This window comes from Hesperophylax consimilis, chromosome 29, assembly GCF_061612785.1.
Source record: "Hesperophylax consimilis isolate HC1 chromosome 29, BYU_Hcon_1.0, whole genome shotgun sequence".
Taxonomy (NCBI): domain Eukaryota; kingdom Metazoa; phylum Arthropoda; class Insecta; order Trichoptera; family Limnephilidae; genus Hesperophylax; species Hesperophylax consimilis.
In genome coordinates, this window is record NC_142864.1 from 14,269,533 (window position 1) to 14,287,481 (window position 17,949).

General features: G+C 33.6%; 1 protein-coding gene across 1 annotated transcript in view; it reads right to left on the reverse strand.

Annotated features, from left to right (window-relative positions):
• The window catches only part of LOC149409900 (hepatocyte nuclear factor 6-like), a 42,594-nt gene extending 25,887 nt beyond the window's left edge, over positions 1 to 16,707 (reverse strand). The window contains exon 1 of the mRNA XM_089649100.1: positions 15,801 to 16,707. Coding sequence (XP_089505226.1) covers positions 15,801 to 16,707 — 907 coding nt within the window. The remainder of the gene's footprint in view (positions 1 to 15,800) is intronic.
• Between the last annotated feature and the right edge of the window lie 1,242 nt (positions 16,708 to 17,949).

A 17,949-nucleotide genomic window follows, 5' to 3' on the forward strand; every position in this document is an offset into this window, starting at 1 on the left:
AGTAGTTAGAAGTGCAGCTCCGATTTATAACATATATTTCAACTGAACATTTTACACAATTTTACTAACTTATATGAACGACCTGTCACCCTTAACCCCAAATTAGACATATACGGTTATTAAAACTGCTAAACTCACTTTCGCTTGCATCACCAATCTCACTCTTCCAAACTCACATACACTACATAGAAAAAATAATCTAACCTTAATAAAATAAGATAAATAATGCATTCTTAAAGAAAAGGGTAAAAATTAAATTTTATTATTGAATGTCGTTCCACAGCTGCTTTTGAAAATCAATTATTCCGTTTGCTCTAAACGCGTGACCTTTCCTTTACCGTCGCGTCAGTTGGTCGATATCGGTTTACTGAGAGTTCAAGGTATCTTTCGGGAGAAATGAAAACTAGATGTAATGGAAAATATTAGTCTGGCTAAACCAGAAAAACGTCTTAACCTAACGTTTAAGTTCAGTTAATCTTTACATTAAGATTGATACGAGTATAAACTACATACAATTGTAATAGAATGAAAATGCTTTGTAATAGATAACTAAAGCACAAAATTTTCTTAACCATGTGTTCTGGGTTTCTTTGGGTTAAGAAAATTGGAAACTAGTAGTTATGGTAAATGCTCAGTTAATCTCTAAATTAATAGGAGTGAAAACTACTTATCATGGGAAATGCTCAGTTAATCTATAAATTTATAGGAATGAAAACCATTTGTAATGGGAAATGCTCAGTTAATCTCTAAAATTTATAGGAATGGAAACTATTTACAATGGGAAATGATTGGTTAATCTCTAAATTTATAGGAATGCATACTAGTTGTAATGAAAAATGCTCAGTTTATACCTAAATTTATCGGAATGAATACTAGATGTAATAGGAAATGCTCAGTTAATCTCTAAGTTTATGGGAGTGAAAAGTATTTGTAATGGAAGTTTATCCCTAAATTTATGTGAAAGAAAACTAGTTGTAAAATGAAATGCTCAATTAATCTCTAAATTTATAGGGGTGAAAATTAGTTGTAATGGAAAATGCATAGTTGATTTAAACTAGAAAATTATCTTAACCCTTTAAATACGCAGATTTTTTTAAATGCCAGAAAAATATCGTTTATTACTTTTTTGATTGCTTATTTATTACTCGTTACGTAAAAGCCTGCGCTTGAATAAATGAACCAAGAACCTATTTTCGTATTTCTTCTCATGTCAATTAGTTCGTAGTTATTAGTTAGTAGTTATTATTTAGTAGTTGGTAGTAAGTACTAATTAGTTAGTTGTTAGTAGTTAGTAGTTATTAGTTCGTAGTTATGAGTTGTTAGTTAGTAGTTAGTAGGTAGTAAGCCTGCGCATAAATAAAAGTACAAAGAACCTATTTTCGTAATTCTTCTCGTGTCAATTACTTCGTAGTTATTAGCTAGTATTTAGTAGTTAGTAGTTATTAGTTAGTTGTTGGTAGTAAGTAGTAATTAGTTAATGGTTATTGATTAGTTAGTAGTTATTAGTTAGTAGTTAGTGATTAGTAGTTAGTAGTTGTTAGTTAGTAGTTAGTAGTTAGTACGCAGTAAGCCTGCGCATAAATAAAAGTACAAAGAACCTATTTTCGTTATTCTTCTCGTGTCAATTACTTCGTAGTTATTAGTTAGTATTTAGTAGTTATTAGTTAGTTGTTGGTAGTAAGTAGTAATTAGTTAATAGTAGTTAGTAGTTAGTGATTAGTAGTTAGTAGTTACTAGTTAGTACTTAGTAAGCCTGCGCATAAATAAAAGTACAAATAACCTATTTTCGTAATTCTTCTCGTGTCAATTACTTCGTAGTTATTAGTTAGTATTTAGTAGTTATTAGTTAGTTGTTGGTAGTAAGTAGTAATTAGTTAATAGTTAGTGATTATTAGTTAGTATTTAGTGATTAGTAGTTAGTAGTTGTTAGTTAGTAGTTAGTACGTAGTAAGCCTGCGCATAAATAAAAGTACAAAAAACCTATTTTCGTAATTCTTCTCGTGTCAATTACTTCGTAGTAATAAGTTAGTATTTAGTAGTTATTAGTTAGTAGGTGGTAGTAAGTAGTAATTATATAGTAGTAGTTATTGATTACTAGTTAGTAGTTAGTGATTAGTAGTTAGAAGTTAGTAGTTGTTAGTTAGTAGTTAGTACGTAGTAAGCCTGCGCATAAATAAAAGTACAAAGAACCTATTTACGTAATTCTTCTCATGTCAATTAGTTCGTAGTTATTAGTTAGTAGTTGGTAGTAAGGAGTTAGTTGTTAGTGGTTAGTAGTTATTAGTTAGTAGTTAGTAGTTATTAGTTAGTAAGCCTGCGCATGAGTAAATGTACAAAGGACCCATTTTCGTAATTCTTCTCGTGTCAATTAGTTAATAGTTATTAGTCAGTAGTTAGTAGTTATTCGTTATTAGGTTAGTTAGTTTTTAGTAGTCTGTCTTTAGTAGTTAATTGTTGGCAGATAGTTATTATTAGTCCACAATAATAAAAACGTTTTGTTGTATTGAAGATGAAAAAAAATCTAATAATAGAATATTCTGATTCGTATCGATCACCCCATTGATAAAGTGCATAAAAATGTTTCATATTGTCTTGCATACAAAAAAAAATTATGTATGTTTTTGGTACAAGTACATATAAATAGAAGTTGCAGATTTTTGTTGTTCTCTTTATGACAATACATTAAAAATAGACAACATATCGACCGTCCCAATGTTTACGTGCCGTGCAATATGTCGCTATGTCCTGCATTTAAAAATCGAAGATTATAAACCGGTTGTAGTACCCAAATAACGATTTGTTCCACGTGGCAATACTGGCGGCCAGTGTACACGCGGAACTCCAGACGCCACGCGGAAATCAATATATGACGACCTCGCAGAAACCCGGGGGGGGGGACGCTTACGTGGGGAAGCGAGAAGGACTGTTGTAGCAATGTAGAACTAAAGAAACGTAGCATCGTAGCTGTGTAGAAGCGTAGCGCTGTAGGAGAAGGATTCTAATAATAATACTATGTCTAGAATCTTGATTTCTAGTTAGGTTGAGTTAGATTTGTATTATGTATTATACATATTCACGAGTGAGGGGTAAGGCTCTTGAGTAGAAATCTGAAGGTCGCGAGTGCAATGCGGCGTACGCAAGTAAATTTTGTTTGACTAATTTATGTTATTTCACAATATATTCATTCTAAATAATAAATAGTATGTTTGCGGCACGTTACAGAGTGGGAAGATCGTCTCAGTATCGCCCTGGTGTAAGACACCAGTCAGAATTTAAACTTTGCTTGAAATGGCTTGACCCGTGTTTAATGACCAGATCTGAATAGTCAAGTGCTTCCCCATCTTCTTCTTCCCCTCCCCACTATCTTCACCTTTAAATCATACCCCGATCGATGATGTTATACAGGGTTTTCCAATAAGAGGTGTTATTTTGATATTCAATCGTAAAAGATCAATGGTTTCGTTGCTGAGATTCCTCTGAGATCTGAGATTCCTCTACCTGGGGGAGTATGGCTACTACCCGTGGCTCTATCCTACTGACTTTCTCTTGGGCATGCTCGGTATGAATCATCTACGGGTCAGAGGAGATGTGCATATTGTATCACACTTCTTCAAACTGATACGTGGATGGTTTGAAAATCCGACTATCATGGAGAGTATTAGTCTCTATGTTCCTGATGGTTATCTCCGTCACCGACAGCATAGACTGGTTTATCTCCCGGCCTGCAGGACTAACTTGCCTGCAGGTCATGCCGGTGGGGAGAGCAGTGTTGCTGTTGAACAGAATCAATTCAGATATCGACATATTTAGCATCGTTGAAGCTCCCTTTAAAAGGCAAGCTCTATTGATGCTGGTATAGTTGATACACCGCTTACTTATTATGTAATAACATGTTACAAACGTACTTAAAAATGAATTTAAATATAATTTTGTAATGTTTTTAAAGGAATAAACTAATTGAATTGAATTCAGCCCCACTACATACCTGAATTGAGAATGCCAAAGTCTCACTTGCTTCAGATGATTGGTAGTTGGTAGCATTTAGTTAGTATTTAGCCTTGTGTTGTCTTTATTTGTATTTTAATTAAACATGGTTAAGAACTTAGACTGTAATTTAATTTTCTGCAGAATATTAGTTATGATGTATTATGTCTATAATTTTCTATCAAATATAATGTCTAGTCTTAGCTATTTTAAAAACGTTATATTTTGATGTTATTGAGGTGAAATTAATTGATAAGAGGTGCAGAAAAACTGGACAAAATATCATTCAATTTTATTCAAAGGTGCTCTGCAAAGCTAAAAAATGGCCATAAACTGTTGCTTACTCATCGGGCTAATTTGTTCGGTTTTGGGAACAAACAGATATTATCCGTAGAATCAAATTGTTTCGCTTTTCGGAACGGCTCGTACAGACTCATAGAAATCGTTTTAGCGTCATATTTAGAAATATGAACTAAACGGTGTTAGAAAGAGAAAACACTAAGCTTTATATTCAAAAATAGAAGCTAACCACAGAATAATAATAATGTATAATATGTCCATGAAATCAAAGGTTCCGACCGCAATTTGAGAAAAACTTATGTAACTCTTTTTTAAGGCGATGCACTACGTCGTGTAATATTTTAAATTGAGCCGCTATCAATAACAACCCTTACGTAGATGGCGATAAGTTTTAAATTCCCGCTTAACACCATCCGCCTGTTTTGATTAATGCAAGAAAAAAACATGGCCAAAAAGTGCCTTTTATTTTATTTTGTGGATGTTCAGGCATAAATATTTAATTTTTTTTGATCATTTTATAAATAACTTAATTTGCCACATTATTCAATAAAATCATAACCGAAAATAGTTTCGTAGGAAGGAGATTTTGAACTTTAAAGCAGTTTTCATGGGCCTTTACATTATTTTTTTCTGGGCTTATAAAAAGATTCATCTAAAAAATACTACAATATACTATAAATGTATTCTACTCGTAGTGATTAATTAAAGCATCTGAAACATTTCTAGGCGACCAAATTTTCAAACCAAAAATACATGATTTTGCATTACTACGTATGGCATCGCCTTAATTCATTATTTTCAAATGAACGACAAAAAGTGAGGTGGCAGTAATGTTTAAAATACTGTAGGTATATATAATTATGATATTAATTCCTAATTTTAATTCAGTGTTTAGACGAAAAAACATAAGGGCCGCCATTTTTTATATTGATTTACAAATTTTAATATCTCAAAAGTAATGTTTATTTTTAATAATAACATTTGAAAAAGCGAAAATACACACAAATTTTCTGACTTTATAACAGTATCTTCGAGAAATATAACGGTCCATATACCAGACGTCTGAAGGATTGAACATTTCATACATTTTTACTTAGAAGGCTTGAAAGTGGCAGAGGAAGGGTGAAAGCATGAGCGATTGAAATGAAATCCCTGAGGCGTATGTATGGTAAAACCATGTTTGATCGTGTGAGAAATGAGGACACCGCAGAGAATGCAAGGCTGATGTATGCGTAATGATTAATATTATGAAAGGGACGATTAGATGGTTTGGGCATGTAGAACGAGTGAACGAAGGAGTATCAGGAGAATATATGACGCAAATGTGAATGGAAAAAAAAGTCGGAGACGCCCAAAGAAGACATGATCAATTCAGACACAAAATTACAAAATGGATTAAAGAAAAAAAATTACAATATTACCGAAAGTTCATAACATAAAATAATAAAACCTACACGTAACACACAAAATCAATATAAAACACACATAACTCACAAACACACAGCATATAATATAAATATACCGATTTTAACTTTATTTAATTTTATTTGACTTTAATTTTAAATGTATATTTTTATTTATTGTTATTAAGTTTAATTTGTAGAACTCCATTTTAATTTTTATTTTTTATATATTAAATTATTAAATTTAAATTATATTGTTATTGGGTTTATAAAAACAGTTTATTTTTAAACAAGTTCTGCTGTGTAATTATTATTACGCGTGACAGCTGTTTCGCCTTCTGAAGGCATTATCAAACTGTGGGTAGCCCACTTACAGACGATACATTTATATTATTTGTAGATATGTATTTTAATTTGAATTACTGATTTCTTAATTGATTTCTGAGTAAAACAGTTTGATAATGCCTTCAGAAGGCGAAACAGCTGTCACGCGTAGTAATAATTACACAGCAGAACTTGTTTAAAAATAAACTGTTTTTATAAACCCAATAACAATATTATTGAATATATAAAAAATAAAATTGTATATTTTTAGTTTAAATTTTTCTTAATCTTTTTTTTTCTTCACTAACATTATATATATGTTTGCCAAGACCGGGTTCCGTCCTCTCTGCCCACCCCTGTCGGGAAACAGCGTGATGGTTAGTTAGTTACTTTAGTTAGCTTTAGAAAGATATCAATAATGAAATATGAAAGATATTGTAGGCCATAAATGTTGGTAATAGTTATACAGGCTAGATTTGTAAAAAGCTTTTAAACTTTAAAATGTATTCAAGGACATGATTTGAGAGAATCAGGTAAGAGTTTATGTCATAATTATAATTGCATAGATATTAAAACTGTGTCACTCAATTTGAATAGTAAAAATAGTATTTTATTGTTCTTAGTATGGTTCGTTCGAATTGTTATATAGTTAGTTTTTTTTTTTTTTTTTTATTCTTTATTTTGGCTTTCACGTATAGTTAGTTTATGCTTATCTTATATTGCATCTTAAACCTTTTTCTGTTTTCATATCTAATAATAACACGGAATTTATGTAGCACAATTTTGTTACCATGACAACGGCTTGTTTTAAATTAAGAATCATTTATTTCACGAGGTTAAAGAACGGTATTTGATGTTCTATAATAATATTGTATTCGGAGTTAATTGTTTCGTAAGTTGGTGGAAGTTAGGCGTTTATAGTTAATTATTAGTAATATCCCCGGTTAATAATAGTTAATAATTGTTTATAGTTAGTTGAGTTAGTAATAGTTCGAGTTTAGTAATTTGTTAGTCGAATTAGTAAAAGTAATAGATAAGGTTTGTGAAGAGAGTAGTGGTTAGTTTTTAATTAGTTTTAGGTATGTTGTGAGTCTGAAGGTAGTGAGTAGAGAAAATAGATGGGGAAGGGGAAGGTGGGCGAGTGCCTAGCTATTCAGATCTGGTCATTAAACACGGCTTAAGCCATTTCAAGCAACATTACAATTCTAAATGGTGGTCTTACACACCAGGGCGATATCTTCTACTCTGGAACGTGCTGCAAGTATACTATATATTACCCATACCACTCGACTTTATAAGTATATAGAGAACATATATGTTACCGACTCCGACATATAAACAACTATTAGTAGATTTATTAGTAGAGTTAGTAGTTTGAGTAGAGTTAGTAGTGGTTAGAAGAGTTGGTAGTGGTTAGAAGAGTTGGTAGTGGTTAGTAGTTGATTAGAAGAGTTAATATGGGTTAGAGGAGTTAGTAGTAGTTAGAAGATTTAATGGTGGTTAAAAGAGTTAGTAGTGGTTAGTAGTTGATAATACGAGTTGGTAGTGGTTAGTAGTTTATAAGAAGAGTTATTAATAATTTATTTTTCGGATTCACTGCCCAAATTCAAAAGTGGCATCATGTCAATAACTATTCAATGCGCATATATACAGACACGCACACACACACAAACACTCACCCTTACTTACCTTATAAACTATACACGCCACCTGGTAATTAAGGAATAAACATACCACTTAGCAGACATTACAAGGAAACATATCATAGGTACCCAACATGAAATATCTTATTCCTGTTTATTGTTTCATCTCTGTAAATCATGTACTGTTTGTTTCTATAGCATAAAATAAAATTAAAATAAAAAAATGGATGATTTGTATAGTAAGATTTTTGAGAAATAAATCCTCAAGACCGCGCAGTTATTAGTAGAGTTAATAGTGGTTAGCAGAGTTGGTATTAGCTAGCCATTTATTAGAAGAGTTAGAAGTGGTAAGACGTTGAAAAGAAGAGTTAGTAGTGGTTAGTAGTAAATTAAAAGAGTTAATAGTGGTTAGTGGAGTTTGTACTGGTTTTTAGAGTTAGTAGTGGTTAGAAGAGTTGGTAGTGGTTAGTAGTTGATTAGAAGAGTTAATATTGGTTAGAGGAGTTAGTGGAGTTAGTAGTAGTTAGAAGAGTTAATGGTGGTTAGAAGAGTTAGTAGTGGTTGGTAGTTGATAATTCGAGTTGGTAGTGATTAGTAGAGTTAGTGGTTAGTAGTTCACAAGAAGAGTTAATAATAAAAAATAATTAAAAATTGGATAATTTGTATATCACGATTTTTGAGAAATAAATCCTCAAGAGCGCGTAGTTATTAATTTATTAAAATAGTTAGAAGTTATTAGTCATTGAAAGAAATAGTTAGTTAGTAGTGTTTAGTAGTGGATAAGAAGGGTTAGTAGTGGTTAGTGGAGTTAGTAATGGTTAGTAGTAAATTAGAAGAGTTAATTGTGGTTATTGGAGTAAGTAGTGGTTAAAGGAGTTAGTGCAGTTAGTAGTAGCAATACTTAGTAGTGGTTAGGAGTTACAAGAAGAGTTAGTCGATGTTAGTAGAGTTAGTAGTGGTTATTTCTGTTAATAGTGGTTAGTAGAGTTGGTTGTTGTTAGTAAATGATAAGAAGAGTTAGTAGTGGTAACTAGAGTCAGTATTGGTTAGTAGTTGATCTAAATGGTTATTGGTGGTTTTTAGTTGATAAGAAGTGTCTGTAGCGGTTAGTTAGAGTTAGTCGTGGTTAGTAGTTGAAAAGAAGAGTCTGTAGTGGTTTAATAAAGTTAGTAGTTGATTAGAAGAGTTAACAGTAGTTAGTAATAAGAAGAGTTTGTATCGTATAGTAGATTTTTTATGATTAACAGTAATTGATTACTTCTCTCCAAATAAGAATCAAATTGAGCTTTAAATTGGTTTATATTAGTAGAATGGATGACATGTTGTGGAAGTTTGTTCTATACATCCACTACTCTATTTGCAAGGCAGTATTTCCTAGGATTGGTGGCAAAACGTGTTTTATTAGTAGTGGTTAGTAGTTTTGGTTAGAGGTCAGAATTAGGTACTTGGTTTATTTCAAGTAGAATTAGTGGATAAATTAGAGATATTTCTGATATGTAGATTTATTAGTAGATATAGGTTAATAGATAGTGAGTAGGTCGCATTAGTAGCAGTTAGTACATAACGATTAGTATTTGTCGTATTTGAAATAATTTAGTAACTAATAGCGCTTACGACAATTTTTATTTACCAAAATTAGTTTATTCCTAAATATTATTAGTTATTACTTAATCGTTATTAGTCATAAGTTGATAAAATTTATTTTTTTACTACTACAACAATATCAGTACTATTTAGCTTTTCGCTTGTACCTAGATTGCATGCAGTTGACAATAATATCGCAGAAATAGTAGATTCAACTGCATGGAATATAGTTACAAGAAGGCTATAATAACAACCTAAATAATGATAATAAATAATGTTGGCATAATACTATTCTTCTGCATGGGATCTATATAATTTAAATAGCAAATTTCATCCATGATTACAGTTCCAATAAATTATTATATATTTCACATGCTTGTAAAAGCCAAAAGCCCATATGGGCGTATAATATAAATAGTATAACAACATATAATTAAGGTATTTACCCATATATGTAAAAGGCACCAAACGAAATTATCTGTGTGACGCTTGATGTGTCACAACACCCACGCGTGTGTTTTTATCTAGCCCCTCTATACTTTATCTACGTACATATATTTTATCTACGTCTCTACGCCTATCTATGAATTGTGCTTATGGGTCAGGAAATTTTTACGGGGGCTTATGGGACGTTCGAAATTAAAATGATGAATCACGCGATTCATTAATGTCATTCGTCTTCTAATTTTCGAAAAAAAATTGACCATCTGCAAAGATAGGAATAAACTGTGCCTTATTATGAGCATTTTTTTCCAATATCGATTCAACGTTTACAAATAGGGAAATACTTTCTTTAATAGAAAATTTAATTAATTGACTTGTCTGGGGCCTAGGTCGACTAGCAACTAAAGTAAACTTGCAACTACTTGCAACTGAAGGTTTTTTTTTAATCGGTGTAGGTTAACCAGGGTTTTCCAATAAGAGGTGTTATTTTTATATTCAATCGTAAAAGATGAATGGTTTATTTGCTTGTGTGGCACGTAGCGCCATCTTGTTGAAAGTAAACGTTGTCCAGATCAATATCATCCAATTCCGGCCATAAAAAAATATTTATCATCTCTTGATAGCGCAATCCATTCACCGTAACTGTTGCTCCAGCCTCATTTTCGATAAAGTAAGGTCCAATGACTCCGCCGGACCATAAACCGCACCAAACGGTCACACGTTGAGGATAGAGAGGCTTTTCAACAATAAATTTTGGGTTTTCCGAGCCCCAGATGCGACAATTTTGCTTGTTGACGAAGCCACCGAGACGGAAATGGGCCTCATCACTCAAGATGATTTGCATTTGATTCACTCAAGTGAATTTTAATAATTTTAATGCGTTGTTGAAGCGTGTATCGTTCCATTTTTATCAATGGCGTAGTTACTAGTTGTCAAATGTCAAAAAATGACAGCTTCAAAAGTAACATCTACCGAAATAGCGGGCTATTCAAAATAACACCTCTTATTGAAATGTATAATAGTAACAATGTGGTATACAGTAGGAATGGTGAGCGTGTCGCAGACGCCCTATCAAGAGTAACAAAACTTATAAAAAGTAAAAATTTACATATTCTTCAGAATAATATTATTTCCACCTTAAAAATTGACCCAGTTATCAGGTACACTAGAATTCACAACCGCAAAACTTTAATCCAAACCATTCATAACCCCTAGCAACGCGGGTACACTTCAGCTAGTATATAACATATAACATTTGTTGATCTACTCTACATGAACATATTTGTTTAAGCCATAATATATTTCACTGGAATTCCTTATTATGGATGTGTATTTGTTACAAAATTAGTTAGTAGAAGGGTTTTTTCAATGAGTCATCCTGTTGTTACCGACATAAAGTCATGTTTTTGCAAAGCCTTACAAGTTAATAATTCGAAAGTACCTTCTACCCACAGTAAGGAGGAAGTTGAGAGAGTTACAAGAGGGGAAGTCAGTTTGAAAAATACAGGGGTTGGAGATTTATAATTTATTTATTAATATTAAGTTAGCTCACATTGTCTTGTGTGCTAACAAATTAATAATAATAATATTTGTATAAAAAATTTAATATTATTAGCGAAGAATTCGGTTTTTTGTGGGGGAACCCTTCTGTAGGGAATATGCGGGGATTCTGGGCATTTCTTGATTCATTATTATCCAACCATATTGAAACATCATTTTTACAATAATTGTGAGAACGTGCTATAGATATTTAGTTTTCTTTCGCAGCAAATTAACAAAATAAAATATATTTTCAAAGCGTGAACGAAAGAGAAAATTCGAAAAACACCGGATAATAAAAAAAAACAAAATAATGTTGTTTCAATTTGCAGTTAACGGAACTTGTGGGGAATTTAAACGGTGACCGGATAAATCATCACAATGATAATTCATCACATTTTAAAAAGTTATGTAAAGTCATGGAAAGTGATGAAACAAAATCTTTATTAACTGGGTTAAGTAGGTTAGGTTAGGTGAGGTTTAAATTTTTTCATCGTTTCTAATGACTTTAAATCACTTTTTAGAAGTGTGTTGAATTGTCACTGTGTTGAGTTATCATGGAACCATTATTCAACGAAACTCGAAAATGAAATATTAATAATATTTTTTTATTAAAAAAAAATGTTACCGGACAGCAAAGTGCCCATAACATTTTTTATTCCAAATGTACTAAAGAATAGCTGGTTAAAGTTTGTCGGGTACGTGCCGATACACCCTGTATATAAACCTTCCGGAAGAAATTTTATAAATGATAATGAAAACCCTATAAAAATCCGTTGCGTGGTTTAGAAGAACTAAGCGCACAGACTGACGCGGATAACTACTTTATTTTATACTATATATTATAGAGATTAGAAACATTAAAATACCGTGACAAAATAGACAATCTTACCCACAACACAATCAACACCAATTTCAATCACCGTCTACTAAGAAACCACGAAACTTTCCATATTCCTTTACAAATAACCAACTTAACCTTCTCCCATCCTCTTGTGCGAATGTGCAAACGATATAACAACACTGCAGTTGCCCTAATTTAGTCATATTCCCAAAACTTTTACTAAATTTCTCGAATCTCTTGTTTTTACTTGACACAAAATTTACTGTACCTTGTTTTGTTTATTGTTGCTGTTTTTATTTACATAAAATATCTTCACATGAAACACGTTAAATTACACACATATGTACATGTAATGATTTCACATTTAAACAAATTTATTATAGTAATACATTCAGCCCACTTTGCAGCTGTCTTTATGCAAATCACAAATTACATATTGCGCGTACCATTACATAAAACAAGCTCAATAATTAATTCCCTCACTCAGCTGGTTGCAAATACGCGTCCGGTGTTTGAACTCAGTTCCCGCATATCGATCGCACGCACGTGTACCACTAGGCACGATCAATACGAAATATAAACAGGTGTTCAAAATAGGTAGCTTTATATGTATTGTTAGAATGGAATGGATTGGCAGATGTTTAATGTTAGTTCAAAGTAGTAGTGTCAAATGTTGGGCGATGGCAATGTTGGAGTATTTTTTAGTAATTTTGGCTTTTTGCAATATTTCTTGTACTGTGAATTTTAACGTCATGTAATTTACGATTTTTTTTTCTGTTTGGATTCCGTGGGAACACGACAATTTCGGGCTATCATGTAATTTTCATCATGACCTATAGAGCTTTAAAATATTGACTTAAAAATATGAGAAAATCTCACTTTTTTTGCAATGTTTCTTGGACTCTAGCGTCATTTAGTTAAAGAGATTTTTCTGTGAGGAATTTGCATGATTTGTAACCTAACCTAAGCTTTTAAATATTGATTTTATAATTTGACAAATCCCAAATAATTTTTTTTAATCGAAAAACGATTTTTTAAACTTGGAACGCTTATAAAATAGTTACAACTGTGTAAATTCGATGACACCAGAACTCACTAATAGTTTAAAAAATGTTATAGCTTAATTTTTCTACTGTAATTAATTGAAAACATTAGTAAATCGTTGCACAATCGTTTTTGTTACATCTTATATAAAAGAGTTATTTTGTTAAATCTTCTATAATTTGTTACATCTTATATAAAAGAGTTATTTTGTTACATCTTATATAATTTGTAATAATATTAGATCTGTATTGGGTAAGGCACACTGTAGGAATAATTTTAAGAACCATTAATACTGAATTACCATTTTTTAAGTTTGTTATACGAGTAGTTAAGCGCACTTGAAGTGAAATGACACTAAACTGCGCTATATAAATACCATGTTATTATTATTATTATTATATTACATCTTATATAAAAGAGTTATTTTGTTACATCTTATATAATTTGTTACATCTTATATAAAAGAGCTCGGAGAGAAAATATTTTCAATTGTAATGTTTTTATAATTAATAAAAAATAGGGTAATCAATCTCAGATTCATAAAATTCCAAAAGATTTCATTTTGAAAAATTTTTTTTATTTGATTTTTATTGGTGGCTTTGAAGAAAAATATAATTAAAATTTGGGCAATGGGCCCAAAAGCTTGTGAACCTCTGATGAAGTAGTAACGTATCAAAGATATACTTAACAGTATAATATCAGGGGTGAAGCCAGGTTTAACAGTGAAAAAACCACCCCAGTGTGACAAATGGGGTTAAAGAACCCTGTATATAATTTATTAATGGCCACATCTGGACCTCTATCACGTCATGGACCTTACGGACCTAGGTGTCAGCTGCCATTTAGTGTTCATTGATAAAATCAAAATACGTATTTTTTAAAACAAATCCATTACTCATAACTACTGCAACCAAGTAAATTTGTTTCACAAATAATCTAAATCCATCTCGATAGGTGAGCTCCGATTTTAAATAACTTTTTTAAATCTTCTATTTGATTTTCATTTTTGTTTTCGGGAAAGAATGCAAATCTTGAAAGCGGAAATTTATCCACTTCCCGACATCCGATCGAGCTGAAATTCGGCAGATATACTCGTTATCGATGACTCGTGAAGAATCTGGAGATATTAAAATTGCTTGATATTGAAATTCTTGACACAATCAGTTCCGATTTTAACTTAAATTCAAAACAAATCCGAGTATATTATTAAACCATGGTTACATCGCAGACAGACTCGCAAACGAAATTAGTATGTTAAGAGTCTATTAGATGGAAAGTCTATTGAAAGAAGTGCAGGAAACGAGGTTGGCACTAATAAAACGTATCCAAATAAGCGAAGCTAGCATTCCACAATGGAGTGTTGATTCCAATCCCGATGTAAGGCAATGAAGCCTGTAACGGGCAGAAGACTGTATGCTGTTAAATGAGATCACTGAGGCGAATTCGTGGTAAAACCAGGCTTGTCCATTTAACAAATGTTGAGATCCGGAAATAATGCAATGCTGAGTAAAAACTTGCCAGTCCAGAAGTCGAGAAAGTTAATGGTAGAAGAAGTGAGGTACGCCCAAGGATGAGATGAAACGAAAAATTGAATCAATTACTGAAGTCCGGTCATTTCAAAAGTCTACATATTAAACGATTCATGAATTTAAATGAAACAAGGATTGTGTTCCAAGCCAGCGTTTTATGGTATTAGTATATAATCTCTGCAGTAAACGGCATTGTGGTTAGTTAGTAACTATAATATGTATAATCATATTATGTACTATCGTAATTATACTAACTAATTAACTCTCATGCCATTTCTCTACAGGGGTAGGCAGAGAGGATAGGTCGTCATAACTGGTTGTGGTTTGATATAATAATAGTAAGAAAAAACAATTATTATGTTTTGTTAGTGTGTGAAACATTCCTAAACCTTTGTAATCGGGCGAAGAAAAAACTAATAAGGCATGGCGTAATCAACTTCGTGAAAAACTGCGATTTCCTGCGAAAATGACGCACAGTTCTTTCCTTGTTTAAAAAAATACAAAATGGCGTCTGCACACCGACGTTTCTCATCATACTACTCTGAACACAAAAGCTAGTCCTATTGAGGGAGAAAACCATCCCTTACCACAGAGCTTCTGAGGGGGATGGAAAACGCAACCATTTTCCTAGCTTCCAGTATATGCCAGTTCTTGAATGAAAAATTGATTTGTTTATACTTTAAAGACGAGAATTATATTGCTACACGTTTTAATTTTTTTTTACACATTTTTAGCAATATTTCTCAGACTAAATACTTGGATTCGTACATTTAAAAACGACGCGATTCTTGTAGCATCAATCTAGGAGGAAAATAATAACGAAATTTTAGATAATTTAGACCGCTTCTGTTGTTAGTAACCACCTCTTGTTATTATCATTTATTGTTGGTAAAAATACTATCCACTAATTTTTATTTGATGGATGAAATGATGGATTAGGAAAATACAATAAAAAATCTAAAGAATTTATGGGTTAGATACACGGTATTGTAGTAATGCTATTGAGATATTAATGAAAATAACTTGTTAGTAATAGTTGTTCGTAAGGAGTAGTGAGAAATTAGGAGTCAAAAAGCTTTTTTTTTCCAATGGTTTAAGTTACGGTTTAATCAAAGCTGTCATTTTTGGTTATAATTTGGCATTATATAAAATGATAACTCACCTGCTAGTCTGAGAGCAGACATTCTTTGAAATTCCGGTTCTTGTAGCCATTTCCACATCCGCCGGAAGGTTTCCCTGCCTGACTTCAACTTGGACCAAGGTTTTGGGTTTCTCAGCAGATCCGATAAGGTCCCTTGAGACCTGCACAACACTCTCTGGGCAAAAATTGCTTGAGGGATACTATAACGTTTGAGTTCCGCACTGATTCTTTGAGCTAAGTCTTTTGTGTTGATCTCTTCCGCATCTGAAATGGACGCGGTTGTTAGAATCTGCTTCCCCAACAAAGGTTGGGGACTGGGAGCTGGGGGAGGGGATGGAGATTGCAACAACTGTTGAGGAGCTTGCGGACTAGATGGTGGAGGGCTGTGTAAAGAACCTGACAGAGGACTTAATGGCGATCTTCTTCCTCCAAGTTCACGTTGATACGCTGAGTCGTAAGAAGCAGGTGACATGCTCTTATGAGGGCTCATGCCTTCCTGGCTGTATCCTGGAGGGCTCAACGGACTTCTTGCCAGTCCGGGGGATCCGTACCCTCCAGGAGATAACCCCATGGAAGGCAGGTAGGGAGATCCCAAATTGAGACACTGATTGTTCTGGATGACGGTGAAGGACCCCGGCCCGCCATGGTACGCGAATTTGTCGCTTACGGTGGAGATTGGAGGGAGGGGTAGGAGCGGCGTGAGGGTGGCATAGGAACTGCCAGCATCGAAGCCTGGAGGGGTGAGCCTCCCGTTGACGGCCGTGAGGGTCTGGTAAGCGGGCTCCAGGCGTAAGGCTCCGCCTAGCAGTTCGTCCGAGCCCGCCTCGCTCAGCTTGTCCTGGTCCGGCGCCACTATGACACTGAGGCCCTCGCGCTCCGGCGCCACGATGACGTCCCGGCGCCGCGGGCCCAGCTCGTCGGAGTCCATGTTCACCGGGCCATGGCACTACGCACTAGTATTTATCATGCCCGGTCGTATCAGGAGCGCATGACGCCACCTCACGCGGCGGCGGTCGGGAAACGTCTACTTACTACTCTTACTGGCTGACTTGCCTACTCCTGCGGCTTCTGCTATCCTGATACTCGAACAATCCCGAATAACACACGTTAAAACGCAACCACCGAACCAAAACGCCTTTTTATCTTTACCAAATCAACAATCAACCCCTTTTAATCATTCCCCCTTTTGTAACACAATTTCTCCCCTTTCCGTTTGTCCGAGGGGAAGAAAAATAAAGCGCTCAAAACATACTGCTAAAATTCAACCACTATACCAAAAAAGTATTCATTTTAACACTACGTTCAAACTTCACCCATTGTGATGTTTCTCTCTTATTGAAAAGCACGTCTCCTCTTGCATTTATTCTAAGGGAAGACAGGAAATACGTTCCGAACACAACTAAATTTCATCCACCACACAAAAAAGCAATATTTTCAATGCAACATGTACAAACCACCCTTTGAAATCAATCCCCTCTTTTGTAACAGAGCTTCTCCCCTTTCCACTAGCGCGAAAAATCAACGCGAGAAGAAAAAGCGCAACAAAAATACAGGTAAAACACAACCACCACACCGAAAAAGTATTTCTATCATACCACTTGTATAATTTACCCCTATTGATCAGTCCTCCCTTTATTGCTAAACTTCCCCCCTTTCCATTGCTCCACGATGAAGGGTGCAAACTCCCCTCCTGTGAAAGTGGTTGCTACCGAGGGCGCATGCGCGGTTCCCCCTTGTATCAGCTGTCTCTCTCCTACCACCGTCGCTAATGCGATTATAAAAGAGATGCAATTTCTACAGGGTGATGACAATATTTATTGCGTAAAATTAATGTGATTTTTCGTACATGTAGTTTGTTTGATTTATTATTGTTATTTTCTGTTTAGTTTTAGTATTTGGTCGATGTATTTTGTTTGCTATTTATTTACAATATGTGCACTAACGCAGACCCGTTAAAAACAGGGGATAATATAGGTCGAATTTTAATAAAGGTACTTAAAATAATTTTATTTTCAAATATAGTAATTTTACCATAAATAATTTTTTTGATTCATGTCTTTCTCGGGAATTGCCACGTGGTATCACGAAATCCTAAATATGGTTACTGTTAAAAAAACTCATTCTATCGATTTTAATTCGACTCAGTATCTCATTCAAGTGCAGAGACAAT